General features: G+C 37.2%; 1 protein-coding gene across 3 annotated transcripts; it reads right to left on the reverse strand.

Annotated features, from left to right (window-relative positions):
• Positions 1-818: 818 nt before the first annotated feature.
• LOC121259347 (aspartyl protease family protein 1-like) lies at positions 819-5,577 on the reverse strand. Of its 3 annotated transcripts, XR_005939572.1 has the most exons (11): positions 5,034-5,577; positions 4,447-4,588; positions 3,717-3,952; positions 2,850-3,074; positions 2,528-2,663; positions 2,362-2,435; positions 2,175-2,274; positions 2,038-2,098; positions 1,750-1,897; positions 1,284-1,355; positions 1,155-1,198 (listed from the first exon to the last, which is right to left on the reverse strand). XR_005939572.1 is itself a non-coding variant. In XM_041160899.1 (10 exons), exons 1-10 carry the CDS (start codon positions 5,336-5,338, stop codon positions 990-992), a joined length of 1,560 nt encoding a protein of 519 aa, XP_041016833.1. In that variant the 5' UTR covers positions 5,339-5,577; the 3' UTR covers positions 819-989. The 3 variants fall into 3 exon arrangements, 2 of the variants coding, with proteins under 2 accessions (XP_041016833.1, XP_041016834.1); XM_041160899.1 differs by lacking the exon at positions 1,750-1,897 and having other exon boundaries at positions 819-1,198; XM_041160900.1 differs by lacking the exons at positions 1,284-1,355; positions 1,750-1,897 and having other exon boundaries at positions 1,114-1,252.
• Between the last annotated feature and the right edge of the window lie 6,391 nt (positions 5,578-11,968).

The following is an 11,968-nucleotide window of genomic DNA, read 5'->3' on the forward strand; positions in this document are numbered from 1 at the left end:
TAGTATGAGGAAAAGAAACAGGTACCATCTAAAGCTATATTAATGAACTTGAGAGGAGTCGTGCAACAGGCATGGACCCATGCACAGACAATGTGCATGGGCTAGCATGGCAATGCCACTGCCACATTAGCGTATCATTGACAGTGCTGATGTGGCATGCCGCATCAGACACAGCTGTGGCAGTGCCACTTGGTCTGATGTGGCATTGCCACATCAGCCCGTGCAAGGGTCCGTGCACTTATCATTTCTGAAAAAGTAAAAGACAGAAAAGCAGAGTAGCAGCTGAAGCACACATGGGCACACCAAATGTAAACCTGTCATTCGATGACCAAAAGTAACCACCATGTAACTTGAAATGCTTCCAGTACTTTCTGTTAAGATCTTAAAATCCAAACAAAATTACTGAACAGCCCACCAGCAAACTGAGCAAGACAACTAATGGGCGCAAAAATGCCATTCAATGGCCAAAAGCAAACTATAGGCTAATTAGACTGAAAACATGAAAAAACAAGTGCCTATTCCACGAAAATACCAAACAGGCACAGAATGGTCATCTTGCACATGAAAGGTTGAGACCAAAAAACCATCAACTAAAATATTTCTTACACACCACAATAACTTCATATTATAATCAACACAACAGTTAAATGTCAGCACAATTTCAAGAAAAATAATGCACATGAGCAGCATCGCAATTTTATTGTTTATCATAGGGTATGGACTGCGGAGATTTCCAATATTTCAGCCTGAATTGGTTTCTGCCTATAGAAATTATAAATATCTTTACTATGTTACTTGCAACCCAATGCTCAAATTAATGCTACCGAACACTAAGGAGGCCAACTGGCCTTCCGATTCTTATATAGCCTATAGTGTGACAAAAAATAAAAAATAAAAACAATGCTTCCAAGAAATATAATGAATATCAGTATATGTATATATTTATATAGTACAGGGGTTGGGAGAGCCTCACAAAAGAAGAAGAATGATCAAACAATAGCAAAAAAAGAAAGAAGAATTGTGACTGTGTAAGTAAAAGACTTCAACTTGGATGAATAACTGGATGGTGCTGCAGCAGGCATATGAGAATTGTTTGCATTGCCTTCTGTGGTTACTGGGATAGCAGGACGAACAGGGGAAACCGCAGAAGATGGTGATGGGCTGATGGGTAGAGTGTTAGAACTCTCATCATTGTAACCTGGGGACAGCAAGTCAAATTATAGCAACTTGAACTCACCAAGAGAATAGAAATCTGCACATTAGAAAGAAGGAACCACACTCACAGTTTGAGTCCTTCCAACCTAATATCATCTTCTCACGATCAAAAACTATATGATAACCACTCATGAAGTTTTCTGGATGAAAATAAATAAATTCACAACGTAAGTGGCAACTTGTCAATTCAAACACATAAGGATGCATGATGGTTTTCCGTTATACATGAGGCTTGTTCAAGGAGGCAATGATGAAAGAAAATATATCTTTTTCTTGTGCAAACATTAACTCCTGGTTTAAAGACTGCACAGCCTATGCTGACAAGCCTCCCATAATTCAAACTCACATGAATAATATCTAGCTGTATAAGGTATAATGATTTTCAACCATCATAGAGTGGCAATACAAATCTAAAAAGAAAGGGAGTACTAGACCAGGAGGCTGAATATAGTCATGCTTTTTAAATTTCTAATTTTCTATATATTAAAGTAATAGTATACAGAATGAGTGACTTTGCAGATCTATCTGACTCACCCAAAAGCAGCAACTACCCTCATATAGTTAAAGGAAAATAAACCGCTCACGTATTTCTGTGCTTTTTTATCACTTCAGAATTCATTATCTTAGAGTTTCAGATAGTAGAAGGATACGTAGAATTTCCACAACAATGTAGTTAAATCACCTAAAGAGATATATGCACAAAGTCTAAATTCCAAAATGACAGAAAAACATGAAATTGTGTAGTCATTAACACAAAGAGGTTTTAAAACAAACAAAACTCTTCTTGAGCTACAAGAAATTTATCGATAAATAGATACTCACGTCCTATGATGTTTATATCTTCACTTTTGAGAAGAGCCAGACAATACAAATATCCACCCTCCTGGAGACCATAATATCAAACTTTAGAATAACTCAACTAGGAAAAGGAAATTAAAGTTCTAGAAGTGAGATCATACCGGAGTTGGGATCAATGCAGTTGGATGTTTGAGAAAATAGTCGTCTCCGCCTTTCATTGTCAGATTCATACTAGGGATTTTAAAGGTGCTTTGGTTTGCACTGCATATAAAGTGGATTCAGTGCCTCAGAGTTGAAAGGGTGAAAATAATACAAAATAGGAACAGGGTTTTCTTTAATATAAATTACCGTAATTCATAACAGTATTCAAAGGGGATCACCGAATCAGGTGAATTCCGCTTTTCTTCGACCTTGGAATTGAACTGAATAGCAACATAAATCATAAAATACTCGGATCTTATAAAATAAAAATTCCCAATAAATAACATGGAATAGCGTTATTTAAAGAACTTACACTCTCGGAAATAAAAGTATAAGCCGGGTCGCTTAGGTGTGTGAAAGCTGTGCCAGAGTCAAAGATGGCACTGAACTCCAGCTCAGAAGAATTGCTTCCCACAGTTATTCGAGTGATGCTGATGTTATAAGATGGACTGACAAGAAGTTACCAAAGAAAAAATCATTACAAGTAGCATACGATTCCGATCAAACATAAATTTATTTGCAATATCAAGAAGTGCCAGTGAACGCCCAATCGGCATCGACCCTGGTATTTCAAGGGTGAGATACGGGGTTTGAATCCCACCATCCCCGTTAACTAACAAAACAAAAAGACTTACTGTGATTGCCGAACATTGAATGGTGTTTCACTTTGGTCTGAGCTGCCATTAAATCCAAAATTGATTCTCCCAACCCCATCAAGTCCAAAACACAACGCAAAGGAATTTGATGCTAGCCTATTTTTTGCTAAGATGCTAGGTACGGATATATCTTGCATGCCAAGCCCAAACAGACCGTTTGGTGCTGCACCCATCAAAAAAGTACCTGTCTGAATTTGACCACAACTGCAAATAACTACATATTAGACAACGGGGGCCACAAATAAACAAAAATTTGCTGAACAAATCTGACCACAAGGTAAAAAACAAGAGGTCACTTCAAGGAATAAGAGGGTAATGCTGTCACATCAATGAAGGAGATAAAAAGAATTGATGATCATGTTAAATTAAGGTTTACATGTTTCTGGTACTATAACTGACCCCTCTAGAGGTTTCTGATATGTTGGTGATCACCTACTCCCCCCACGGGAAATTTTCACCTTCTCGTTTCTTATATTATTTGGTGATCGCCTACTGCCCCAATGATGGCAATACAACAACTTGAGAGTCCTCATGAAAATCATTCCTACTAGAGGAGAACAAAGCCACACCAACTCTAGATTCATCACACAAATGATCTAGAGTTTCAAAATCTCCCATTCTACAACCGATCAGAAAAAAACAATCTCCCATTCTCCAGTTTTTTGTCATTTCAACTGACAATTAATTGATTATTAAACTAAATATTACTGACGATTTAACATCATATTCATTTGAAAAGCTGCTCATCTGTATGTAGGAAGTTATTTTGATATCACAAAGAACCAAAGAGTTATCAAATATTCCTCCCCAATGTTTTTGGTAGTAAGTGAAGGAAGAATAGTGTACCCAAATGTAATCCGAGCGTCAACAGCTTTTGATTGGTCATCATCTGTAACTAAGCGCAAAACATCCTCTACCAAGATCCCAGTAGATGAAGTATTGCTAGAAAGATACACAATTTTATAACAACAATTACTTCTTGCTGAAGAGCATTGATCACTTGGTCTGCACAGGGTGCTGTCGCTGGATAATTTTTCACTTGTTGATGAATTATTAGGGCTGTAGATGTTGAATTTTATTTCCTGCTTGATAAAAGAGTAATTATAAAAGAATTCAGGACTCGAAGAAAGCTTCTATCACCACCCATTCACAAAATAACCAAATACGTGGAAAACATAAGACCACAGAGCTAATGAATAATTAAAGCTTGTCCTATAGTCATACATTTGGTAGAATTTTCAGGGTGTGGCAAAGAAAATTTGACATATATTGAGTAAAGACTAAAACAGTTTCGCAAGTATTTGCTAATGATTTGGAAATTTGAGTTGCTTTCCCTGCATTCAAAAGCTCTCATTTTACAAAGGTGCATGATTATAGTAAATTCAACAAAGTAGCGGGAAAGTCCAGATAATAGTTGTAACTTGTAAGCATGACTGCAGCAAGAGATTGACACAGGCTGAAGAAAAAATCATTGTTATGATAAATAATAATCATATCCAGATAGCAGTTGAAACAATATTTATAACAGATCATGATTCCAAGCAAATAAATAAAAATTCAAAGTAGTACAACATACCTTTCCAGATGATGTCTGCAAGCCAGTAACGCAGCCACCTTTCTTACAATCGCATGGTAGCCAGAACAAATTACTGCCTGTGTCTAATGCCACCAAAAAGGATAAACTTGGTGTCCCCACAGAAACATTGGCATAATGCAAACTGAAACACCACGAAGATAGAAAGCAATGGTTAGTTATTAGAAAAGTGACACGAAGAGAATCCCATGAAACTTTCATTCCAAGTTTGGTGAACAAGAAAATCGAGGGAAATTTCAAACCAAACAAACAAATCCGAAACTTTCTCAACGAGTGATACGCTTTAAGAACTCATTTTCCATATCCATCAATCAATAAGAAAAAAAGGACGCCTGAGAACCCACAAAAGAAAAATCTTAACTTATTGGAGACAAAAAAAAGTGCTACCAAATAGGTCCTTCCATCACCATTTGAGCTAATAATACTTAAACAAACACCTCCCCCCTCTTCTCCTCCAGTTTCTTAGTGTAACCAAGAAATCATATCCAAATTCTTCAAAAGCCCACAAAAGTTTTTTTTAAGAACTAATAATACACACACACATATTAGGAGTTCATCAAGGATCGTACAATCCCAAAGAGCCGGTAAAGAAAGTGTCGTTTCCATTGGCGAAAGTGAGTAGCGAGGACTGGCCGTAGCTGGCGGCGAGGTGACGGGCGCGAATTAAGCGGTCACGGTAGGCCATGACAACGTAGTAGTCTAAGCTTCCCTTCTCGGGGAGGTCATCGAGGCCGAGAAATCCCTTAACGGGATCGGAGAAGCGGTGGTGGATGTCGAAGCCGAACCTGAAGCCATAACAGATCCGGGAACCCAAACCGAAAAAGAAAACGAATAGCAAGCATGAACAACAAGAAGTAAAGGGAGGCCAAGCCATGCTTTAGAAGTCGATGCTGCTGCTACTGCTGGAAAAGCGAACCTAGACATACATATGTAGAATAAAGAGGAGCCGCCAAAGTGAAGATATTTATTATAGACTGGAAAACTGGGAAACAACTAGCTAGAGGCGTAGACCGTACGGGGTGGATTGGGGAAGCGGGTTGGCACTCCAAGAGTAAAAACTCGTTCTGTCGCTGAGTGAGAAAGAAGGATCCCACTTTTTGTGGACTCGCATTCACAGGATCTACTTTTCTCTCACAGGAGGAGAGATAACAGGTTAGCTTGACTTCCGTTGAATTGAAATAGAGAAGAAAGATCCTTTGTTTTGTAGAAATGCTACTTCAACCTATAAAATATTAAAAATATCAATTAAAATAATTTATTGACTTTTTTATTATTTTATTAAATTTTTACTTAATAGTTAAAAAAGTAAATATTAATGAATTAATATTTTTTTATTTTTTAAAAATATTTAAAGATATATAAAAAATAATTAAAAGAAGCAGAAAAAATACACAAGTGCATTTGCACTTATTGGTTGAATTCTTTATATTTTATCCCCTCAAACTTTCACTCAATTCACAATGTGCATCCGAAACTAATAATTGCATCAAAGTGTATCCTCGAACTTTCAAAACTTCACAATCACTCCCTTTCATCTACAAGCAGCGTTAAATTTAACAAAAACTTACTGCACGTATTGCTCATGTGTATAACATTCACTGTAAAGATGAAATTTTTATCTAATTTATTATCATTGAGCATATAAAATATAAAATAATATATGCATTCAATTAATAATAAATCATAAATCATTAAATAATTTTTTTATTAATTTATATATGATTAGTGAATATCAAATAATTTCATTTTATACATAGATTATTCATACTTACTTGTAATTTAAGTATAAAATAATTTTATATATGGTTAATGATTAATGATTTATTATTAATTGATAGTATATATTATTTTATATTTTATATGGTCAATGATAATAAATTAGATAAAAATTACATATTTGCAGTGAATTTTCATTAGATTTGACGTTGCTGGTAGACGGAAGGGGGAGAGTGGAAAGTTTTGAAAGTTTGAGGGTTCACTTTAATGTAATTATTAGTTTCGAAGATACATTGTAAATTGAATAAAAATTCGAAGGGATAAAGTGTAATTAACCCTTGGTTGAGTTATTGGTTCACGTCGCACTACCTTTATTTTATTCTCCTCATTTTTCTTAACAACCAAACAAACTCCGCACTTTAGGCCCAAAGTTCAGATATCATTGGATGTTGAGATAATTTTAGATGATTTTTAAATAGTAATATTTTGTAAATTTCATTGAAATATATTTAAATATATGAAACAGGTTGATATATATATTTGAATGTATGAAAGATGTTGAAATATGTTTAATTTTTTTATAAGAAATTTAAAAAGTAGTGGATTCTATTAATAATTGATTTGAGATAAGTTGAGATGAGCTCAACATTCAAATATAGTCTTAGGCTGTGTTTGGGTAGTTGAGATCACTCAACTACTATTCAATATTTTATCATTACTTTTCACTACTTTTTACTACTATTCGATATTTTATCATTACTTTTTCATCACTTTTTCACTATAATTCACAGATTATTTGAGATGACCTCACTGTCCAAACATAGCCTTAGAGTGTGAAGCCCAGCCCGTGTGAAGCCCAAGACTGATTTGGAAGTGGGTTTTTCTTTCTTTTAGTGTGTGTGTGTGTGTGTTTTTCTTTGGTGAAGTGGAGCCCAATATGTTGTTTAAGTGGGTTTCATTTTAGTGTGAGAGTATTCAAATTTCGGGCCCAACCCATGTGTGTGAGCCCAAAGTTGAAACAAGGGCCCAATCCCTCCCTCTATACGGCGTCGTTTTGGCCTAAGGGATGAAACCCGAAGAAATCTTTTCCTCCCTCTCTTTCCTCAGCGCCGCAACCCCCTCTCTAAAATTCTATCTCTCTCTCTCTGCAACTCATGTGTTGCCATTAGTGTTGCCACCCTGTTGTTGTCGCATGTCCGCTGAGCGGAAGCTACTATTTCCTATCTGCCACCACCACTCCTTTCGCCCAACCCGCCCTTCTCCCCTTTGTCAACACGAGAAGCTTCGGCCATGGTAGCTACTCGTCGTCGCTGCATGCCACATGTGTGACGCTCAACTTCCTCCCACCATTCCGCACTACCAATCGTAGCCATGGTTGTGTTCCTTGAGCCCAACCCATGGCCTATAAATAGGTCATGCCTCCCTCAGTCAAAACTCACCTCCAAACCTGTCATCCTCCTTCAAGCTTCCTCCTTTCATCTTCCCCTTCCTCCGATTTGCAACTCCGTAGCTTTTAGGAAAGTTTTTCCCAGTGCCGTTGTGCATCGCCGCGACCCACCACCATTAGCAGCACCCTTGTGGTCGTCCGACCATCCCCTCGCCTATTCCCATCTTCTCGACCTCCTTCTCCCTCGGTTCCACCCAATCCCGTGGGCTAAAACCCAATTTTGGATTCTGCTCCACCATACACCACCATCCTTCGCCGCGAAATCCCCTTCCTCTACCCTCTATTACATCATATCCATCACCCTTTAGCTCTTCCAATTGTAGATTCCCCTTATTTTTCTCCAGATCCGCCTCTGCCACCACGCGCCGCCACTGCCGCTACCGCGCTCTACCGCATCCAGACGCCACCATGTCAACGCACTTGATCATCCAAACATTAGCCCTTTCATGTTGTAAGTAAATTCCCAGATTGACCCTTGAAATACTAACGTGGAATAAGTTATTATCTGAATATTGTTGCAGTCTGGTTGTGAATGAAAAGTGGCCGAGGGCCTTGTGGAACGTTGGGATATAATACAGTAGTTGGTGTTGGAATTGTTGCATGAGGGCCTGGTGAAGCGTTGGGAATCGCGTGTGGTTGTGATTTCTGAATCTGTGTTGTTCTATCATTGGTTGATGTATTTATTGTCATGTCATCCAATAACTGTCTCTTTACACAACTGCATTTTTAATTGTCATTATTTATCTTTATCGTATTTAACTGTGCTTTGCTCTATGTCTGTGCTGTAAAATTTGAAAACTGTGTTTTTGGTGTCAAGAGGCTAATGCGATTTTGGTGGGTGTGTTGGTGTAGCTGCTCTAGTCACTCGAGAGCGTGTAAAACTAAGTGATGTCCCCTAGGTTGTCATCAGGCTACAATGGGCTCAAATGAGATGGCAATGCTCTCATGCTGACTCTGTGGCCTCTCAGCTGGCGGAGGTTAGAGGATGCCTGGTAACTTACGCACTGGATGCAGAGCTGGGCATTACTCATTACGAAGTCATACGCAAGGTCGTTTTTCGTAGTACGACGAAAGGAGTCAAATGTGGATAGTCACTAGGGGAAACTATAGTGCATACCATAACAAAATGAATATTTTGTGTATAAAATGGGATTTTGGTAGGAGTGGGTTATCTATAAATTTTTCTGGTAAAGGGAAAGGAAAAGTAAATTTTGGAATATCTTTTTATGCTTGTTATGTGTGTGTGGTTGTCTATTTCCATTGTTTGTATTTCTTGGTGGTTGATCTGTAGGTTTACTTGCTGAAATTGCAAAATCTCATTATGGTGTTCCCACATGCGATTCCATTTTATGGAACCGTAGACTTTGATGCAAATGACAGATATGAGCATGGAGGACCGACCCCACCTAAGGAGTGATAACCTAGGGTTTATCCTCGTTGTAGTTGATTGGACTCTTATTTTATTTTATTCAGCTACATGACTGTAATAATCTTATGGAAGACTTCTTTGTTGGGTTGTATTTAAATTTTCTAATACTTAGTTTTTGGATTGCCTTATTGTTTTCTGTTTCGTTTATAACTATACACATATTGTATGTATGCACATACTTGCACTCTGCGTTAGGGTGCATGACCCGAGTGGCCATCACCTTGGTGTCGCAACTCCTACCAAATCACACATGGGGGTTGAGGGCACCACATAGAGTGCCTTGTGAAGCAAAAGGGTCAGAAACCATTCAAGTAATGCTAGATATAATTATGAGTTGTAAAAAGTGTTGCGCACTCTTTTAGAAAAGAATGAGTAAATGTAGATTTCATATTTACACACTAGAAATATCATTTCTCTAATCATAGTATAATGGAAAATAAATAACTATTCCTACTTGAAAAGCCCATCAACATATAGAATAAACATCCAAGCCCACTTTCTAGGATGTTATTATGCTATTTGTTGATGCAATTTCTGCCTAAGTGACTCTCTCCTCTCACATGATTTTTCTTGTTGATAGTATGTTTGAGATATTCATTCATGGCTTTCTTAATAATAAATTGTTAGAAATAAAGAAGACCACCATTTATGTGTGGAATGGACGTTTGCAATTTGCATCCCTATCTAACTAGGCCTAATTGGGAGGGATATACATCCCTCCCGGGCTGGGTCGACTTTATCTTAGAAGCCCAGTGTTCAATAGTACAGGCCTATGAATTGTGTAAGGGAGAAGGAGGCCTATGGCCTAAGCGGGAAATTGGTTGACGTGGAAAGATAAGACGCCACCTACCTTGATACCACCCTGCAAAAGTAAGTTGTGACAAAGCCACGCCACATTTAAGGATCAGATATGGGACATAGACAAAGATCACAACAAAATCTCCTATCACTAACAGAGTGCATCGAATGTGGCCACACCCACCCACCTACCTGCCACTCATGCCTCATTAAAGACAACGACGTGGTATCATGTATGGGATACTAGGGCCTCTAGCACGGGATACAAAGTACCATCTCGGCAAGCAGTATAAAAGCCAGACGCCAGGTTAGAATTCGAGACTTGCGTTCTCTTGCTTACTGGAATTCTCTCCAAGGAAAAAAAAAAAAAAAAAAAAAAAACTAACTTAGGCATCAAAGCTAACCCTTCAACCCTAAGCCTTTCATCCTCTTTGTATTGTAGGAAATTGAGTACCTGGTATGCGAAACACGTTATCAACAGTGATGCCGTCTATGAGATCCCCATAAAAATAACTTGTCCTTCGTATGCCGGCTATAACATGTTCTTAGATAACCCACGAACAGAAAACTTCATCACGAACATGAAAGGAAGATTTGCAAAAATGGAAGAGCGCATGAGAAATATGGCGGAGGAAGTGGAGAACCTTTGGCAAGAAAACGAAGCCTTAAAAAGGAGGAACAGTAAGCTGCAGAAGGATGAAGGGCCGAGTCAAAACGAACATGCAGAATCCCAAAGCATTGGCAGGGGAGAGACGTTAGTGAGGAAGAAAGGAGGATGAACCACGAATTGCGCAGTCTTATGAATAAGTATGAGGAGATGGTGAAGAGGATGGGGGCTTCATCGTCGGTTGACTAGCTATTCACTAGCACAAACTTGTCCTATAGGTGTTTTTTTTAATAATCATACTTTATAGCTTTATTATTATTTGTTCGTTCAATTATTAATAATCTCAAATAATCGCCCTTTTTTTTTCTTTTGTTGGGTAATGTATAAATTGTATACATTTTTTAGTTTATGAATTTAAATTAATTCTATTGATTTATTTAAATTGTATACATTTTTTTAGGTTATTGATTTATTTAAATTGTATTTAGATTTTTTTTGGTTTTTTTCTCCCAACCCAAAACAACAGCCCCTGAGCCTTGGACACATGCAACTACGATCAGAGTTCCGACTTCCGCTTTCAACTCTAATTGGATTTTTAGAGTCGAAGCCCACTCCTGATTAGAGTCGGAGTTTGGAATTGGGTTTTCCGACTCTATCAAAGTCAGCCCTAACTATCAGTCAACATAGGAAGAAAATGTGACCATACAAACTTTATTTCCCTTTATTTGAAGCAGATAAGGTGTGTCACGTGTTTCTATGAAGCATATGACAAAAGGAAAGAATAAGGCGCGTATGTTGCATGCACTATGAACTCCATACTCTCTGTTTTGGGCCAATGTGAGATTTGTGTTAATATGTATAGTTGTTTGTAAAAGACAAAGATCTACACACAAATCTTATGGTTTTGAGTCATAAATAAGAAAAATTTGACCTAAACATTACTCAAACACACTTACACAATCTTTCTCTATTTCAAATTTTAAATTTTTTATCTAATCATTGCCTAAAATTACTCAAACACAAAAATCAATACTTTTACAAACTTCAAAACAAAAATTATACTAAAAAATTATATTTAAACAACTTTTCAACTTTATCTATTCACTTTCATAAACTCTAATAAAACATCTCCACTCAAACTATTTCACCATTATTCATTCACCATTATTCATAAAATTTTGAGATACTTTAAGCATCCAAACATGCCCTTAAACGTTAAGAAAACAGTTCTAATTAAGGAGAGGGATTTATCAATAAAAAGTATACATTCATGCACAACAAAAAATAAATTAATTAATCCCATTTTCCACAATTGCACCTTCTGCCTGCATTGATAGAGAGTGAAAGATAGCTTGCTGAATATTATTATTTTTCCAAATCTTTTATAGTATCTAAGAGAGGAGATATCCATTATTTCAGCCTGGAAAATGGAATTAATAGCAATGCTGCATAATCACAAAATTTAAACTCAGAAATTAACAACTGTTTCTGCCTATAATAATAATAA

This window comes from Juglans microcarpa x Juglans regia, chromosome 4D (assembly GCF_004785595.1).
Source record: "Juglans microcarpa x Juglans regia isolate MS1-56 chromosome 4D, Jm3101_v1.0, whole genome shotgun sequence".
In the NCBI taxonomy this organism is placed as follows: domain Eukaryota; kingdom Viridiplantae; phylum Streptophyta; class Magnoliopsida; order Fagales; family Juglandaceae; genus Juglans; species Juglans microcarpa x Juglans regia.